The sequence below is a fragment of the Rhinichthys klamathensis genome, unplaced genomic scaffold (assembly GCF_029890125.1).
Source record: "Rhinichthys klamathensis goyatoka isolate OS25496 unplaced genomic scaffold, OSU_Roscu_1.1 h1tg000180l_1, whole genome shotgun sequence".
In the NCBI taxonomy this organism is placed as follows: Eukaryota; Metazoa; Chordata; class Actinopteri; order Cypriniformes; family Leuciscidae; genus Rhinichthys; species Rhinichthys klamathensis.
In genome coordinates, this window is record NW_026606708.1 from 2,058,201 (window position 1) to 2,078,680 (window position 20,480).

The window sequence follows — 20,480 nt, forward strand, 5'->3', positions numbered from 1 at the left end:
CCGCCCACCGCTGATGCTGCTAGCCGTCAACCGGACAGTCAAATATAATAATCCGTGGTCCACTGCGGCGTGGAGTGAAATTACATTCTTATAAACTCGCGTCCGCATCCGTTTTCTCTCCTCATTCGACAGTTTATTCCTCTCCTTCAGACGTTTTTGCGCAATCACCCCTTCCGCTTTTCAGATAGTCTGAGCTTTTGAAGCGCTTCAGCAACATAAGGACGAATCGAAAGGTTACAGTAACAGTGAAGGACTATCGCGTAAGACCACCGGCAACGGCTCGCAAACAACGTAGATTTAGATTGCCATGACAGACTGTGTCGGGGATGCGAAGCTGGAGGTGAAACAGGCCAGCAAAGAGTTTAAAGAGAGCGAAAACGTTGCTGAGAAATACTCCGCGATGACAGCCACGAAGAACAGCGACGTGAACATGAACGTCGGCGAGCTCTCCGCCGCATTCACTGCGGTCCCGACCCACAAATCTATGAAAAAGGTAAGAGGGACGTGACTTTTCGGGCTAAACACACATCATGTGTCTTCTGGAAACATCGCGCTTGAGTTTGGGACATTGCGTTTACTGGGATAATTAGGAAAGATTATCCCTGGCTAGAGTTGAACTAGAGGTGTGTGCTGGAGCCTATTAGAATCACGTGACGCATATTCCTAGCGTTTCTTTAGTTCTTTCTCGCCGCATCCAGTAAATGTCCTTGCGTTGGTCCAACTCTCACACCTGTCAGAGTAACTGACCTTTGTCCACCGCAGTTTACAAATTCTAGAATCTATAAGCTCAAGAAAATGTGGATAAATATAACACACGTCAGAGCACTTCACTACACAGATCAAAGAGTGAAGATGCAGATAGATGGATGGATAGATAGATAGATAGAGCATTTAGTCTGCAAGAAAGATGACACAACAGATTGTGTAAATGTGACCCTCTGAAGTGTGTGTTGTGAGTGGGTGGTAAAGAGGCGCACTACTCTGCCCACTCGCTCATCGAGTTGTCAGCTGGTTATACAACAGAGCCACAGGCTGTTCTGCTTATTCTCTTCAGCTGCATTACACGCAGCACCAAATCCAGTGCTGACGTAGCCTACTATTTAAGATGTCAAAAATCTCAATTTGGGTTTAGTATATAGTAGTGTGTATATGCATTGTTTTACAAATAAATGATGAAGTGTTCAGAAGATCTAAATATTTCAACAGCAACATTTTGCACTCTTAAAAAATGTGTGTAGGATTTACTTTGAAACCATTTTTACTCAGAAATTGCTAGTAAATTTAACAAATAATTACAATTTAATTTACCCATTGAATTATACATGACATTTCTAAGTAGATTGAGACTGAAAATATTACTGAACCTCAGTAATGATTGTTTTATTTACAACTTCAACAGTGGACTCCAACACCAGCAGATCTCTCTTTTTTATTTATTTATCTGGTATAATAAATGTAGGGTCATCCTATCCCTAACACTACCCATTAAGTTATCCGTAATATCAGCGGGTAATATTTGGTGAATAACTCTGAGAAGCACCTAACCCTGGTTGTGTAAGCATAAACTTGACTTAAACTGTAAACTTGTCCCTCAAATCTGATTGGTTGATTGGAATGTTGTTCCAGGATGAACAATGATGTTGATCCAGGAACATGTTGTACTTGGTGACATCCCGTTCACCCAGAAGGGACAGAGATTTGCTGGTTTATTATGTACGTTATGTGCTTGGCTTTTAGCGCACAAATTACCTTGTAACAGCTGAAGTCTCTTTTGAGAAATGCTCAATGGTTTGAATATAGGATACAGTTTTCTTTTTTACCCTCTGATCTCGTGTATCCTCATTTATATATGTACTGGCAATGCTTTCCCCTAGTAATCACAGTTTTTTTGTGTGTAATTGTATCCTTTTCTCCTCACAGTGTGAGGGTGTGAGAAAGTTTCTCTCTCAGTACCTCCACTAGCTTTGTCCCTCTGTGAGCAGGAGGCTCTGATAACATTGTGAAAGAAAGTTGCACTGAGCGGAGAAATATGACACACGTCTACTGAGCCGCTCAGGAACATTTTCTCCTGTTTCTCGGACCGAGTCTTGGCATGGGGCCGTGATTTGACCCTACCCGCTGAGAGCCCAGCATTGACCTTGGGTTCTCCTCCTTGTGATTGTTCTCTGTGTTTTCTCTTCAAACATACATTCAGCCCATCATACGGATTTAGTACAATATGGAGAGTTTAGTTTCTTCTTCTCTTTGAATAGATCTATTCCTCTCCTACTTTGACACACAATACTTTTTTTATAGTCCATTCATCATAACGGAAATTGACTCTTTTTGTTTCCTTACCAATTCCTTGGTTGTTATACTTAATACACATCATTTTGAAGATTAGATCAAATTTCAGGTATTTTTCAGGAAAGCTATTGGTTGCACGTCCAGTTCTGCTGAATAGATGCATTGAGGGTTTAGACCGATGTTGCTGCTTCAGTGCTTGAGCTGCCATTAGGGTCTCTTTACACCGAGCAGTCACCTGAGAGAGCTTAGATCGCGTTTCATTTATTCACATTAGACCATCGGCACTTCAGAGCCCAATTATCTCATTCACTCAAGTGGTTTGTACAGAATGATCGTTTTTTGACTGGGAGTTTCAGAAGTTTCACATTCTCAGCCAAATCCTGTTAAAGTCACCAACTCACCATACAATCAAAATTCCTGTTTTCATGGAATATTGCAGTATTTATTACAATTGATTTATCCGGGCAGGGGAACCTGTCACTCATATGAGATCACAGCACTAGCAAGTCCACAACGATCCAATCAATTCCTGATGGAGAAAATCAAGTTCTGCCCTACATGTTTTTTCTTAAAGCCATTTTGATCAGAAATACATCACAATATAGGAAAGAAAAGGCTATCGCAACTTCCGTTTCATGCCGATTTTAAGGCAATTCAGTTACGTCAAGATGACTTTGGCAGCATTGCAAAAAATAAAAACAAAAAACATTCAATCAACTGTTTAGTTAATCAACCTTGTTAGTGTTAAAACTCTGGTCACCATTAGAATGACACTGTGAGTCGTGTATAAAGTCAGGACTTTATGATATAAATTACCCTTTGTAGGGTTGTTAATTTAGTGTGATTTTTTTTTAAATCGCAAGAAAATACACCAATTAATTTGAGGTCACCAATCAATTAGTTTGAGGTCATTTTGTTATTGTTGTTGTTGTTGTTGTTGATTAAATAAATTAATAATTTTATTCAGCAAGAGAATACATTAAATTGATCAAAAGCGACTCTAAATACTTTTATATTTTTACGAAAAGATTATATTTCAAATAAATGCTGTTCTTTTGACCCTAGCATTCATCAAAAATCCTGAAAAAAATCATCAAGAAAAATTCACAGTTTCTCCAAAAATATTAGAAAGCACAACTGTTTTCAACATTGATAATAAGGCAATTATTATTAATGTTGAAAACGGTTGTGCTGCAATATTTCTTTAGTTCTGTAAGCCATGATATATTTTTTCATGATTCACTGATGATTAAGAATAATATCTGTCAATAATATATCTAAATAAGAAATGTCTATTGAGAACCAAATCAGGATATTAAAATTAATTCTGAAGGATCATGTGGCACTAAAGACTGGAGTAACGATGCTGAAAATTCAGCTGGTATACAGTACTGTGTATGGCTTATGATTAATGGTAGTGAAATAAAACACTATATTGACTTCTGAAGCCATTTTTAAAATGTCTTTAATTGTTTTAATCTTCCACAGTAATGTAATTTCATTGAATTATCTTTATTGGGGGCTAATATTGACATATACATAACATTTTGTTTAATTTCATTACTTAATCAGCATAACTAACTAATTCAGTTAATTTTTTTAATCAATTGACAGCCCTACTTTTTTGTACTATTGAATCAATAAACCAATATAGAATGTGTAGTGCTGTAGAGTTCTTTGTTTTTGTTGACAATCATGCAGAGTGGAGTGTACACTGCGTGACCTCGGCCCGGGATTAGAGACTGGGGCTGAAAGCCAGGCTGGTAACTTTAGGACTACAGCAGGTATTGGCGGAGGCACGGTAAACGTCTCAACGGTGTCTGCTTAGCGCTTGGCCTAGTATTGCCTGTTTGTTTCGACCAGGATGGATCATTGTGAGCTGTTAAGCAGAAAAGTCAATGAACTGGATGGATTTCTTTTCCCTCTATTTTTAGTCAGATCTCGGAATAGAGTTGACCGACGTGACCTATAGTGGATGCTTTAGGGGTTTGTAGAAACATGGTTTAATTCCCTCCAGATCCCTGTTTTATTAGCCGCCCTGAATAAACTCTGCAGGAGAGTCTGTTTCTGACGGCACTGAGAGAACCAGTTGGATTAAAATACTCTGGGGCAACGAATACACCCTTCCTTTAGTATTCCTGAAGCATTCAGTCACCACAAACAGACGTGTTGCCGGCCCTTACAGTGGTTGCAATAGATTATAGAAAGAGAGAGAGCAAAAGTAGGCTGGCCGGGTTTGTGAGTGGTTGATTTATTTGTTCCCTTGTCACCTCCCATACCCTCATGTCCGCTGTAAGAACTCCAAACAGTACTCTCCCCCCTGCACCCGCCTGTGTGTAAAACTACATTGGTGAAACACCAGTTGTAACAATACACAGGCACACAGGCCAGAGGCAGCCGGCACAGACAGGGACCATGAACCATGGCTATGACTTTCCCAGGGTAAGTGCCTCATTACTCTCTCTTCCATCCTCTACAGCGGGACACAGCAAAACGAGATTGAATTTGCTTGGTGACAGTCTGTGGTTTCTAAAATATATCAATATATTAATAAATATTGGGGGGGGCTAGTTAAAATAAGAGACAAATATTTGATGCATTTCCTATGTGTTGTAATGTTTAGATTTGTATGTGTGTGTGTGTATTATAAATCACATCAAAATAGTTTAAATTTGATATATGTCGCACTCACCTTTGCTTCCCCCCGTAATAAACAGTTGTTGCAATGCTATTTTAAATCACTGTCAATGTGTCAGGAGGGACACTGAATGATTCTTGGAAATGTATCATTTTTGATATATGAAGTTCTCAGTTCTTCTCTGAGTAGGAAGATTTGAGACACCATGTGCTGTTTTCCATGGACTAAAATAGACTTAAGCAATTATTACTCAGAATAAGGTGAAGTTATACGTCTGACTGATCTGTGTCAAACAAGGATATTTACTTCTGCCACAGTCATGTGTTGTCAGTTGAACTGTCTTTTGACACTTACATTGGACTATAAGCTACTGCTACGTAACACTGGCTAGGGCAGTTAAAGTCTGATTTAACACAATCCACAGCCACATTGCCAGCATGTTAAAAAAAGAATATAGTACAATTTAATCATTTAGCTGACAGTGTAATCAGTGAAATGAGCTGAAAGTAATGTTAATGCTTATGAGGCTTCATCAGGGTTCATAGCTTTCTCTTTGTCTCTGTCGTTCACCTGAAGAATAATACTCATCTCGTCTCTGATCATAACTGTCCAGTTATTTCAAGCACTTTCAGTTCAAAGCTCTGCCTTTGGGCCACAATACTGCCTTGCAATGGCATTTTTATTATCACTCCAATTTCCTTGAAACATCAGCTGTGTGTTGTGTCAACTTCATTGGCATTTCCCTCAGTTTTGTGTCCAAACACACCTAAACTCAGGACTTGGATGCTGTTTGGCAAATCACATATTAGATAACAGATAAACCTATTTATTATGGTGTTAAAGCAATGCTGCAGGGGAAACTGAACATTTTCTGGGATTGGAAAGTAGATTGCTGATTGTTTTGAGTAAAGTGAAACTGTGTAGTGGGGTCACTGCATATCAAACTGAAATCTGAAGTCGTGCAGTATGGAGCAGTTTTAGGAAAATCTCTTCATAGGAAAGATCTCAGTAGAAATATATATATATATATATATATATATATATAAATTGGTTTTAAATATATTTTTTTAATTATAATATTTGAATTCCTCAAGGATGTGTTAAATGAATAAAAAATGACCATAAAACATTTTAAAGACAAAATAAAGATTTATATTTCAGTTTTCAACTTTCAATTAATCAAAGAATCCTGAAAAAAAAAAAACGTATCCCAGTTTCCACAAAAATGTTAAGCAGTACAACTGTTTTCAACATTGATAATAATAGGAAATATTTCTTGAGCATCAATCAGCATATTATAATGATTTCTGAAGGATCATTTGACACTGGTGACTGGAGTAATGCTGAAAATTCAGCTTTGCCATCACAGGAATAAATTACATTTTGAAATATATTAAAATATTAAACAGTTTCAATTGAAATTGTATATTTTTATATATTTTCTACTGTATTTTGGTCAAATAATTTTAGCCTTGGCCAGCAGAAAAGACTTCTTTCAAAGACATGAAAAAACCGTACCGACCCCAAACCTTTGAATGGTAGTGTATTTGAAAATAATATTCAAAATATTATACTTTCAAATAAAATGTCTCAATAAGTGCTCTGAACTATGAAAGAGCAGCTTCTAAGAAATAAAACTTTCCTCTTGGTCTCCATATTGTCTATAGTTCACAGTAGGAATTGTGATGGCAGCTGTGTTTTGTAAGGTTGAGGGATCTGTTGTTTTGCTTGGAAAAAGTATCAGATTCACGAGTACTATTGAACTATCCAGAACCCTTTCCTACTCAAAAAAAAAATGCTGGGTCAAAAACAACTATTTCTGAGTTATTTGGCAACCCAATACTGGGTAATGCTGGGTTTTATACATTTTTGACCTAGTGCTGGGTCAGTCAACCTGATATTTTTCATTGTAAATAATAAAAATAATATAGGAAAGGAACGGTTCAATACAAAACTTTTTTATTCAATGGCAAATCAGTCTCAATCATGAAATACTCAAAAAACCCATTTAGTAAACGTTTTAGGGTGTGACAGTTGCAGCAAGAACAGCCAATGGGAATCCGTGGAAAGAAAACTGGCATCAGTATTTCCAATCTTAATCAATTGGTATCAATGTTCCAATTCATTAAATGAAAATCTTATATATTCATGTTTGAAAAGTTACATCATAAACAGCTTTACCTTGTGCCATCTCGTCAGACATTCAAGTTTCAACCAGTAAAACGCATAGTGCGACCACAGCCACGATGCTAGTGCACTAGTCGTTCAATAGCGCTGTGGAGCGCACGGAAAATGTGTTACATATGACAGCGTTTTTGGGTCGTGTTTCAGCTCTGGTCGCACGTTCTTTTGGCTGGAGCTGAAACGTTGTTCGCTTTGAGTGTAGATTCGGTGTATGCTGAGTTTGTAGAAGGCTAGCGTTCCAAGAAGACGTTAGCTGCGATGTAGCCGCATGTAAACAAAAAAGGTCAAATGTGAGACTATAGACTTTTTCTTCTGTTTGTACAGTAATAATTTGATAGGAACACGATGTAATACAAACCTTAATTTCATTCTTTCATTCGTTCTCTCAGAACAGAACAGAACAGAACAGAACACAAATTTACCGTTGACAAATGTATCCAGTTTTAACTGGTTTGGTACAGACTTCCCAACATTGGGTTTAGGTTACATTGACCCAGCGCTAGCTATGTGAGGGGTTTATCATATATTGTATTAACAGTAAAAATGAGCCAGCAGCTGAGTTACAGAAAAACTACTCCGCAACTGGGGAAAATATTACAAATAACCCAATAAAACGATACAACAGGCTGAACTCAGCATTTGGGTTAAAAAAAAATAACCCAGCATTTTTAAAGGATGTAGTAGTCTGACTATCATCAGATGCATTATACAAAATCTCATGTTTTTAAATACAACAAAGATAAGATGTGCTGCTCTCTCTATCTGTCTGGTGCGCTTGGACAGTAAATATATTAGGTGCTCGGATTATTTGCCTGCTTATAACCGCACACAAACACACATTCAGATAGATGTCACTTATTAAGGTCACTATACATACTTACCTACTATATAGTAGTTGAAAAACAGTATGTGAAAAGAGCACTATGTCCGAATTCACAGTATTCATAAAACAGTAGGGAAAAAGTACCCAGATGACCTACTACTTCCGGCGAGAAATTGAAGAGCAGATCCAGTGGACACTTTACTATCCCATGAGCCCATGGGAGATGATTTGTAAACAGCATTGAATCAATGCGACTGACGCTGTAGTTCACATGAAAATGACAACATGACGAATGTACGTCCTAATTACATTTATACTACACTCATTCATACTATATACTATTTTAATGGTCTCGAAGTGATTCATAATTAAAAAGTAAGAGTTTTCGGGTGCAGCCAGAAAGTTTCAGTGCAACCAGTGTAGTCCGATCACCAAACAAATGACTTTATGAGTCGGTTCTTTTTAGTGTAAAAACGTACAGCGTCAATAGCACAGCTCGATTCAAACAAATGACTGTAATGAATCGGTTTGTTTTAGTGACTCGAACACATACAGCTTACAAGCTTACTGAATTTGTAAGACTTAAATCGGTTAAAGACACATTATTATAGATATCGACATATAAAAACATAGTTTTGTAAGTGACTTTAAGTAACTCAATTTAAATGTATGAAATGTGTTACCACATTTTTTGTTTGTTAATATAAAGTTAATATAAAAAATTATTGAATTACATTCATGCCATTTCTCTAAAGACTGTAAAAATGTTGTGTAAAATGTGAACACACCTTTTGCAAGAGTTTTACATTTAATTGTTACTGAAAATATCTCATTTTGCAATGAAAAGTATAAACTTTAAAAGTGTTCTGTTTGCTAAAGCATAGTCAAATATTCCTGCTTATTTCTTCATGGTAAATCTGGGTCTGCAGATGCTTTGAAGCTGAGCCGCTGGTGATCCATGTCTGTAGATGAGATATCTGTGTAATATGTGTATGAAAGAAACATAAATCAGGTCGAAAGAAGGAGCAGTCGGAACCAGAGCTCTGCTTCTGTGATTTACCTGCATATTACTGTGTTAATCCAATAGTCTGCAATGAAACCCAGCCCAGACGCCCCGATCCTCCCCATCCTTCATGAAGTGTAATGTGAAACACTGATCTGTCTTCATTGGGTATTTTAAATATTGCCCCGCATGATAACATTAATGTTTCTATCAGCCTATGTGCACTGTAAGGTTTTAACTTTCAGCTCATATTACTACTTTAATAGCACAATGACATTAAAATGTAAAAGTAAAAATGTTAATCCATGTGTTAGTTTAGAGCTCATCTTATATGCTAGTGTTCTCCTGAAAGGTTTTTTCTTCTTTTTTTTGTCTTTCTGTTCTGGGAAAATAGCCCAAAATATTACTGACTTTTTTCAAATATTTTTTTTATAGGATGAAAATGTCATTCCACCTAATATATGGAGCATCAAGGCTCAAATATTTGCATCACATGTCTGTCTAATGAGAGAACTTTATCTGGTCAATTTTTTAAATGGAACATAATTCTGTCCTTTACTGGCATGATATCCCAAAATCCTCTGCGAATCGTTCAGTGGTTTGTGGAAAGAATAAAAACGGAGTCTAAAGGGGTGGTTAGCGTACCTTCATTTATAAATGTCCATTTCCCCCCTTTTTTCAGCTTATGAGACAGTCAGGAACCATTGTAGTCACTAAATATTTGCTTGTTCTCAAAAGTTCTCATGAATGTGTTCTAGATGATTGATTAGACATGATGTTATGGAGTCTTTAAGGTGTGTTTCCTTACAAGGTGCATTCATACACAAAATACAACAACACAGGAAAGAAAACAGCAGTACACAGTTCATCAGCCTGCAAGCACATCTCCCATGAATATTTCAAGTTTTGCATCATTAAAATGACTGAAATGGAACTGAAATCCCCTGATGAGATTGGTTCCCCACATCTGTTATGTAATTTTAAAATATTTCAATACAGCGGCGAGCAGATGCTATTTATAGTGTTCTTTTGTGCTAAATTACGACTGTACATGTTTGAAGCTATGCTGATCCTTAAGACTATTTGGGTGTATTTAATGTTCAGTAGTTATATTTCAAAGTGAAATCTTTATGGTTTGTTTAATTAAATTTGAACTACATGAAATATAAAGAGATTACTGTTTGCATTATTAAGGTTAATGTAGTTTGATATACAGTAATATCTTACTTCTAATGTACTGCTAGAAAGCCAAAAACAATGAAATCACATGTTCATGTGTCTATCTCTCCCCCATCCTCTCTTTTTCCAAACCTCCATCTTACTGTAGCAGATTCAGTTTGCCAACCAAGAGGAAAAGCAGGAGTTCAGCAAGTTTCCTACAAAGACCGGCCGTCGCTCCTTGTCTCGCTCCATTTCTCAGTCCTCTACAGACAGCTATAGTTCAGGTCTGACCCTCATCCACCCTCATGTCAATACAGTTCTGTAGTTCAGAAGAACAAAAACACAAACATTGCCATGTAGCGTGAAGCGTTAAATGCATGCAAATGTATACATTTTAGGTCTAAGACCTTTTTAGTACATTAATGGGTTTAGGTTTATTGCAGAAACTGCATGTCAACAAATATCATTGTGGCCCAAAACTGCTTATTTCTTGTTCATGCTAGTTTGTGTGTTGTGTAATATAATCCCAGACCAGCTTAAAGCGGGAACTACAGACTTTTGGTAGTGTTGGCTCTGGATCAGACAAATTCACATTCCTAAATTGTTCGTAATACCAACAAAAGTGAGGGATAAACATTCCTACATGTTTGTGACTGCAGACCGACCCCCCCCCCACCCCAATAGCAGACTGCTGAAACACTCAAATTTCATAAGATCACAAGAATGATTTTCATATGTCATGTTTCATTGCAAACACAATTGAATGCATGCATTGGAGTTTATCTCCACTAAAATGTGCCATGCTCCATGCTTTTGTAGCGGCCTCATACACAGACAGTTCGGATGATGAGACGTCTCCCCGTGAGAAAAGCCAGCTCAACTCAAAGGGCAGCAGCGACTTCTGCGTCAAGAACATCAAGCAGGCAGAGTTTGGTCGGCGGGAGATCGAGATCGCTGAGCAAGGTTAGGAGACTCACCTTGATACTGTGTCAGGTTGCTGTGTCATATCAACATGGATTTACATAACCATTACAGCATTGATTCTCAACTAGTTTGTCATGTTTTGTCAAATTTTGTAAATTAATGTTAAGGCTTTAGTAAAGTACTGTTGACTCTGGAAATCTGTTGCACCAGTTGAACACAAATGTAGGTGTGTAAGTGCTGTCAAGTCAACAAGGTTTGGTAACAGCTGCTGCTGTCAGGAATAGTCATTGTACTCCGTTTAATTGATTTAATCTTTTTTAAAGGGATAACTGGGTCAAGATCTTAATACCAGCAACTCAGTCCATACAAACAGTACCTGAAAGAGTTCGCTCAAAAAAGGAAAGCCTATCATTTGGTTATTGGTTATTATTGTTACAAGACAAAAGGATAAATTTAGAATGACTTCTAAAGCCATACAAGTAGCTTTGTTTCAGAAAAAACACAGACATGTCTCAACTCACTGACTCAGTGATCCATAAATAAGTTTCTTTCACAATATTTCTTGGAATATAGTGCATGATTCATATATAGACCATTTTAATTATGCTTTTGTGTCCTTTTTGAAAGCTTAAAAGCTTCAGTCCACATTCATTGTGTTTGTATATATGTTCCACAGATGAAAGAAAACCATACAGATTTTGAGCAAATACTAACAAGTTTAATTTGTAGGTGAACTTTTCCTTTAAAGGTTTGACCTGTCTCAGACTCTAGATTGTACCTTCCTTAATAAAGTTGTCTCATCTCCAAACTGTTGTCTCAATCATATCCACAGATATGTCTGCACTCATTTCCCTGCGGAAGCGGGCTCAGGGCGAGAAACCCCTCGCCGGGGCTAAAGTGGTTGGCTGTACCCACATCACTGCGCAGACTGCTGTAGGTTCTCCTCAGGGCTGCACTAATTCAAACACACTCTTCCTCTGCAACTCTTGTTTTTGATAACACTGTAGCAGCATTGCCTTTATTAAAATACCCAGCTGAATGATCAACAAATGAGCAAAAGTAACCGTAGTTCTGTCATGACAACTCTCGAAGAGAGTGGCAATGTTAATGCATTTGGTCTTGATGGAATAGATCTGCTACGCTGCTGCTGCAGCAGAGCAAGTACAGAGACTTGCTACTGCCAATACATTCACAGACATGCTGCTGCTGCACATATTAAATAAATGAAATAACCTCCCGTAGCAGATCTATACAGGTGGAGCTGGGGAAGGTGAGGGTTTCTGAAAGGGCTCTGCAGACTGATAACAGCAAACAATGCCAAGTATTTGAATGTTGAGCAGCAAGCTCATTGGCTGCTGATGCCACAGCGTCCAATCAGCTGCGCTATGAGGATACTTTGTATTACTTTTTTATTTTCATATAAATAAATCAGAACCACAGTGCTCAATGTACAGTACTGTGCAAAAGTCTTAGGCACATTAGTATTTTCACCCCAAAAAATGAGTTTGAGCCAGTTATTTGTATCTTTTGCTGCAGTGTGTCAGTAGGAAATATCAGTTTACTTTTCCAAACTTTAATTTTGCCAATAATTGTAATTATCCAGTGAGTTATTTGTATGCACAAGGAGTGAGGATGCTTTCAAAAATAATGTCATAAATATATTTTATTTATCAATTAACTTCTTTTTACTAAATCAAATCAATACCACCCTTTGCGTTTAAAACTGCTTTTGTCCAGGTACACTTGCACATAGTTTTTCTGGTAGCTTTGCAGGAAGGTTTCTTTAAGCGTATTGGAAATGTTGCCGCAGTTCTTCTGGATGTTGGCGGGTTTTTTTCTGTTTCTTCATGTAATCCCAGATGGACTTGATGATGGTGAGATCAGATCTCTGTGTGAATCATACCAGCTGTTGTCAGACTCCCTGTGCTTACAAAAGTTTCACTGGATTAATAGCAAAATTAATATTTGGCAATTTAAACTGATATTTCCTACTGAAATACTACAGCAAAAGATATAATTGGCTTAAAACCATTTCTTTGGGGCGAATATACTAGTGTGACTAAGGCTTTTGCACAGTACTGTATATTTGCTTATGTGTGAAAATATCGCAGAACAAATAAATGTAAGTACGCACCTTTGCTTTCCCATGTGTTTTATATGCTGTACTGTTTTCTTTCAGGTCCTGATCGAGACACTTGTGGCACTGGGCGCTCAGTGTCGCTGGACTGCCTGTAACATTTACTCCACTCAGAATGAAGTGGCAGCAGCTTTGGCAGAGAGCGGTAAACAACCCTCTAAACTTATACTGTTTTCTAAACTATCAATTCCAACCTGGTCCAATGTGTCCTGATATTCTGGACTCACTATGCATTTATTGTGTGCCCTTTAAAGGTGTTTCAGTTTTTGCCTGGAAAGGTGAATCGGAAGACGACTTCTGGTGGTGCATCGATCGGTGTGTCAACATGGAAGGCTGGCAGGCAAATATGGTATAATGTTCTGTGCTTAATATCTAGAGATATAAAAAAACAAAATTTAATGGGCAGTGTCTGTTTATACTGACTGCAAATAACCAACCTTGTCTGCAAAGATTATTTTCACTAACTCCACCCTGCATTTACCCATTGTAAAAAACTGCATATCATGTCTATTTACACTTTGTGTGAATACGTTGTATTGCTTTTTGTAACAAAGTGTAACAAAGATGCTAACTGTTGCTTTTTACACTTTGTGAAAAACACATCTACCACTATTTACACTAATAAGCACACTGCGTCTGTTACACTTTATTTGCTGCCAAATCAGTATTTAATCTTCAAAACAATTATAATGATTCCTTTGTGTTTGCAGGCTATAGTAATCATCATACAAAATATTTTTTTTTTTACAGATCCTAGATGATGGGGGCGATCTGACCCACTGGGTGTATAAGAAGTATCCCAGTGTCTTTAAGAAAGTACGTGGGATTGTGGAGGAGAGTGTTACAGGTGTACACCGGTAAGGGAGGACTGTAGGACATTTGTATTTAAATTTATTTTATTTTTTAAATTTTATTTAAATTTTATTATTTTATTTTTATCATCCCACACACATAAAAAAAATTCTATTATTAATCTGTATATGATCAGAATAATGAGATTAATCTGAATCTGAATATTTAACTGACGCCCTAATAGAAACATATTTGTGTTTGAATCAAATTTGTCTCATTGTGTTCATTCTGTTAGGCTGTACCAACTCTCCAAAGCTGGTAAGCTTTGCGTTCCCGCTATGAATGTCAATGATTCTGTCACCAAGCAGAAGTTTGATAATCTGTACTGCTGCAGGGAGTCCATCTTGGACGGGTAAGACACCTGCAATGCTGAGATGTGCTTTTCTGATTTTTTTAGCATATCTTTCTCAGACCCCTTACTAAGCATGACTAAAACTCATCATAGAGTATAATCATGGTTGACTTCCTCTTTCTTCTCAGTCTGAAGAGAACAACAGATGTGATGTTTGGTGGGAAGCAGGTGGTGGTTTGTGGTTATGGAGAGGTCAGTCAACATGTGCGCTTTTGTGAAATGCCCCACAGTGGAGTCTAGATAATCTGCTTAATGCAAAAAATAATCTCTAAATTTCTCTTAACTGCCAGACCTTATTTACTATAAGCATTGCGATTGTGGGTTTTATTTTCATTCTTGTGTTGATTCTGGTGTAGGTGGGAAAGGGTTGCTGTTCAGCTCTGAAAGCGCTTGGAGCCATTGTATGCGTGACAGAGATCGACCCAATTTGTGCTCTTCAAGCTTGGTAAGACAAACACACCAGCAAAAATGAGCTTAAATTAAAACCCAAGTGGAGTGTTATTTAAATATTATTTATATCATATTACCGTATATTATTTATTAGTATTTTTAATTAGCTTTTATCTTTATATTTACATTAGGTTTTAGCAATTTTGTTAAATGCTTTTTTAATTTTTATTTGTTTTTAATATTTCTATTTTGCTTTAATTTATTATTATTTCACTTTTAGTAATTTCAGTATTTTAGCTTATTATATTTCAGTTAGTTTAACATTTTTCATCTAATATTTATATTTAATTTTTATTTCAGCTTAATTTGTACCAAACAACTTTTGTAAACTTCTGCAAATAATATTAGCTCCCCATATTAGCCAAACACATGGCCACAGGAAGTTTGTGAACAAGCTGAAGTGCTTATTTATCAAGAATATTTCTTCACATTTTCCCTCATTGTCTGTATAAAGATCTGAGATACCAGTTGAATTCGATCTGTTTTTTTTTTTTTTTTATCTCCCTCGTAGTATGGATGGCTTCAGAGTGGTGAAGCTGAATGAGGTGGTTCGCCAAATGGACATGGTTATCACCTGCACGGGTACGTCTGGTTACAGCTGGCTCGCTTCCAGATCCATTTCCTCTGGTTCATGCAGCTCTTATCAGCACAAACACATCCTCCCAAATGCCCTTGCATTGAGTTGCTGTGAAATGGTTTGCCCTTTGACAGCTGCAGCTGATCTCTGGGCTACTCTGAAGGAGTCTGGGAAAAATAATATTTGCTCCAAGAGATAAAATATTTGTGTAAAAACATAGTAGAGAGTTGTTGAGGTTTAGATAAGTTATGTGTGGTTTCTGCTTGTAAAAGGCACAGCTTTGTATTAAATTTACGTTTATTTATTAATACATGTATTATTTTAAATGTAAAAGGAAATATTTGTTTCATTGTTTTTGGTTTCATATTTGAAATTTTGTTTCTTAATGGAGTGCAATAGTGTCTGTCCACTTTTTCAGCAGTGTTGGTTCCGGAAGTAGTTTTCCCATTAATTTTTCCCATAAGGGTTTTTAAAGTCTTTGTTAAAAGTGAGTCACAACATTACAAACTTTGATTTAAAGAAAAAATTTAAATAAAAAAGCTGACAAAAAGAGGAAAAGAACTACAATCCCATGAAGCACTGCATTATTAAATTAAAAATGATGGTTAAGTATAAAACTATTTATTTTAAAGATTCTGATTATGTGTATAGAAGCTATATATTTTAAGTTCATTGCAAAATATGCATATTTGAGAGGGTAAGGAAATTGCTCAGTGCTTCATGGGAAAGTGTTCTTTTGATATGATTTGCTCGTTGTGAATCTCTGATTGGTGGAGATTTCTTTGCAGAATCATGGGTAATGTAGTTTTCCCACCAATAATCTCACTGTTTAACACAATTATTTAAATAAAATGTAAAAAGTAAAGAAATAACATGGCCTAGAGTCTTCAACAGAAGCATACAGCATGAATGAACAACATCATAGTTCACAGTAGGCCTGTTTTTTTTTTTATGGGATTTTTACTTCTGGAACACGTCTGCTGCACTGTAAATTCACAAATTTTATTTGGTTTTAACAAATTATGTCTACTGGGGTTTCTTGAAGATTCCTGAATACATTTTTGTTTCTACAGGGAATAAAAATGTTGTGACCAGGGAGCACTTGGATCGAATGAAGAATGGCTGTATTGTCTGTAACATGGGCCATTCCAACACTGAGATTGATGTGGTGAGTGAGTCTCAAGAGTTCTTCACATTTATATTTGTTTTGTTGAAAATATTTTTGAGTTATTTATGAGGAGGCTCCATTTGCTCTTACTGTAGTGTACTTTTATTGGTGAATGTAGTCCAGGGAAAGAATTTTAACGTCAACAGCTGTAGATGTTCCATGAGCAGCAGGGTCAGTTAATCAACCTGAAAGCCTCTTAGCGGCATGTTTCCAACAACAAAGTGAAGTGCGCTGAGCCGCTGACTGTGTTCATAGTGATTGCTCTTTTTGTGTGTGTGTTTTAGCTTTGTAGGTTTATCAGCCTGTTAAAGTGAGTGTTAGTTGTGCGCGCTGATGTGTGTCTGTTCTTTCTCTGTTCCAGGCGAGTCTGCGGACTCCAGAGCTCACCTGGGAGAGGGTGCGTTCACAGGTTGACCACGTCATCTGGCCTGATGGGAAACGAGTGATTTTACTGGCAGAGGTCTTTCCTTCTTCCTCATTTTTTTTTCATGAATGAGTGCCAGTTGGGATGAGCGCTGTGACGGATGGGCTCTACTGTTTATATTACGCTAGATGTATTTGCATGGCAGTCTGAGGTTTAGAACCGCTTTACGTTATTTATACATGAGAGCGACAAAGAAACGTTTTGTCCCAAACAAGTCACGACAAGCAAGTTGTTGTTATTAAAGAGTGCTGTTAGGTACAACACAATTTAGTTTAGGTAAGTTTAGTTGTTTCACGGTTACCGAGCAAATTTATGCATTATTATAAACTACCATTTAAAGGTTTGAGTGCAGTGAGGTTTTTTTTATTATAAATATTTAAATAATTATTATTTGAATTGAGCAAGGTTGCATTAAATTGATCAAAAGTGACAGTAAAGACATTTATAATGTTTACTTTAAAAAATAAATAAACGCTGTTCATTTGAACTTTCTATTCATCAAATTAAAACAAATGTAATGGTTTCCACAAAAATATTAAGCAACGCACCTGTTTTCAACATTGATAATAATAAGAAATGTTACTTGAGCATCAAATCATCATATTACAATGTTTTCTGAAGGATCATGTGACGCTGAAGACTGGAGTAATGATGCTGAAAATTCAGCTTTACCATCACAGGAATAAATATCATTTTTTAAATATATAAAAAATTGAAAACAGTTAATTTAAATTGTAATAATATTTCATAATATCAGCTTTAAACTGATTTTTTTTTTATCAAATGAATGCAGCTGTGGTTACCATAAGAGACTTCTTTCAAAAACATTTAAAAATCTTACTGTTCCCCAAAGTTGAACGGTAGTGTGTATTTTTTTTATAAAAAAATAATATTAGTTTATTAGTGTCTTTTTAACACTGCTTTTGAACTGATGTTATGAATAATCATCTGTTTTGGTTTGCATCCAAGTAAATCTTAGTCATTTGTGCTATTTTTCAGGGCCGGCTCTTGAACCTGAGCTGCTCAACAGTCCCATCATTTGTGCTATCAATCACAGCCACAACCCAGGTAATTTAACATGTCACCATTTGGGTTTTAGCCGAAGTGAGTTTGTACCCTCTGTACAGATGACATTTAATCCATTTATGTTAGTGGTTCTGAGTGCTGTTGCACAGCTGTGTGATTATTATGCCTGATATAACATCTCTAATCGCAGGCTGTTGTTTTCTTGATCTAATGTTAGGCTTTGGCCCTAATAGAGCTGTATAATGCACCAGAAGGTCGCTACAAACAGGATGTCTACCTGCTGCCCAAGAAGATGGGTAAGAGTTATCTGAACCAATCACCACTGCTGGCAACTTAAATACATCAGTTAGATGTATTAAATGTGATAAATCATGTGTGTTTCAGATGAATATGTGGCCAGCTTGCACCTTCCCAATTTCGATGCCCATCTTACCGAGCTGTCAGATGAGCAGGCCAAATATATGGGCCTCAATAAGAATGGACCCTTTAAACCAAATTACTACAGGTATGAGATGTGTTCTAAAACAGCTTGCATCACTATACCGTCTGTACTATCAGAATGTGCACATTCGTACTGTTCTGTACTCGTGTGATGAAGACAGACTGGCATTGTCCTATTTTAGGACAAATTCTCATGAACTACCCAATATTAAAATGTTTGTTCACTTACCGCCCTCTGCTGGTTCTCAATAAAAGTCTTGCATACCACAACCAATGAAACTGCTAATTGTCTTCAGCATATTAGTCTAAAACAAAACTTTTCAATTCTTCAAAAGTATAAAATATATAAATGTATTGTTTTAGCTTTTCAGTATAACATTCATTACTGTTCAAAAGTGTGGTAATTTTTTTTGCTTATGTTGCTTATGCTCACCAAGGCTACATTTATTTGATCAGAAATACAGTAAAAATAGTCATATTTTGAAATATTACAATTACAAACAAATGTTTTCTATTTGCATATTTGATCAAATATAATTTATACCTGTGATGGCAAAGCTGAATTTTCAGTGTCAATCATTCTAACATTCTGATTTGGTGCTCAAAAAATATTTATTATTATCATCAATATTGAAAACAGTTATGCTGCTTAATATTTTGTGGATTTTCAGGATTCTTTGATGAATAGAAAGTAGATGGAGGTTAAAATCTTTTGTGACATTATGAATGACTTTACTGTCTCTTTAAATCATTTTAATGTATCCTTGCCGGATAAAGGTGTTAATTTCTTTCAAACAAAAAATGTCAATGGTAGTGTAATTACTATAAATCATTAAAAAAAACATATTTTTATATTATAAATATTCTTCATACCAGACTGAACAGTTAGGGAAAAAAATATAATTTTCTGTTGTTTTACTTGCAGATATTAGTTTGACTGGATCGATTCGGCCTTCATCAAAGATGGAGAGACCTGTATTAACCAGAGAAGCAAGAGATTTATTTTATATGGATATACATTTCTTAAAGCGAAACTTGATTTTACTGAATGTTATTCTTATTTAATAGTGTTACTAATTTCCGGTGACAAAATATACATTCATGTCACTTTTAGGCGTATGTGCATTGTTAGAATTCATGTATTGTAGCGATTGTTGTAAATGTTCTTTTAACCTAAAATACGAAAAGGACCACTGTCTAGGCTCTAAAAATGTGCCAAATATTGGTTATAGTAGACTGATCTCATAGAATAATTGATCATTATTACTATGCTTTGTTTTTACATGGCTATTCTATTTACCCAAGGTTACGCTACACTCAATCGTTCATGACCAAAAAGTTGTCTTTGTGGCTTTTTGATATAAAAAAATTGTTAGTCTCGGCATAATATTCCTGATTTATTGCTCTTGCATAAGAAAATATAATATCTTTTTCGGATGAATGTACTGTGTATTACTGTAAAAGCTAGAGTGTTCTGGCAATATGATACACACCACTGTGTGCAGAAACTTCTGTGACTGGAAGCAGCTGCTGCTAAATGTACCCCGCGTGGGGGATTTTATGAAATGTCACCAACAGGGATTCTTTTCATTTTCTCACACATCTTCAACATCTCTGCGGCCTTTTATATTCTTATTTTAAAATAATGTAGACCATTATATGTTATGTAGGCCAATCGTAGATGAGAATAAATGTAATCCCAGTTGAAATGAGATTTTGGTATATTCTGTGAGGTTTGCTGAATATTATTGACCTTTTGCCCCTAACATTCCCACACACAGTCAGCTGGATTCACAAGAAGCACACATATTTTGATCACCATCTCTAAGGGACTGCAAATGTCTTAAGAATAAAATCACTGTGAATGCTGTCATTTGAATATTTGCCTCATCTGCACTTTTGTTTGTGATTTACCTTTGCATTACATCATTTGTCAGATGTGTTCCCTCTGCCTTGATGTCATCATCGAATCCCTGAATTAAAGATCTTGCTGTCACTAAATATGCATTTGTTTTGACCTATTTTATGCTATTA

At 36.3% G+C, this 20,480-nt stretch overlaps 1 protein-coding gene and 1 long non-coding RNA gene across 3 annotated transcripts; both read left to right on the plus strand.

Moving 5' to 3' along the window:
- Nucleotides 1–9: 9 nt before the first annotated feature.
- ahcyl1 (adenosylhomocysteinase-like 1) lies at nt 10–20,447 on the plus strand. 2 transcript variants are annotated; one of them, XM_056260983.1, is made up of 17 exons: nt 10–493; nt 10,262–10,379; nt 10,915–11,058; nt 11,852–11,952; nt 13,199–13,301; nt 13,411–13,505; nt 13,907–14,013; nt 14,244–14,360; nt 14,489–14,552; nt 14,717–14,805; nt 15,322–15,392; nt 16,461–16,555; nt 16,917–17,015; nt 17,979–18,047; nt 18,223–18,301; nt 18,390–18,510; nt 19,372–20,447. In XM_056260983.1, the coding sequence occupies exons 1-17, from the start codon at nt 308–310 to the stop codon at nt 19,376–19,378; spliced, it is 1,665 nt and encodes a 554-aa protein (XP_056116958.1). In that variant the 5' UTR covers nt 10–307; the 3' UTR covers nt 19,379–20,447. The 2 variants fall into 2 exon arrangements, with proteins under 2 accessions (XP_056116958.1, XP_056116959.1); XM_056260984.1 differs by lacking the exon at nt 10–493 and adding an exon at nt 4,621–4,728.
- Nucleotides 6,828–8,485, plus strand: LOC130094613 (uncharacterized). Its single transcript, XR_008807989.1, has 3 exons — nt 6,828–7,378; nt 7,433–7,558; nt 7,591–8,485. It is a non-coding gene; the product is annotated as an uncharacterized LOC130094613 (long non-coding RNA).
- Nucleotides 20,448–20,480: the final 33 nt, after the last annotated feature.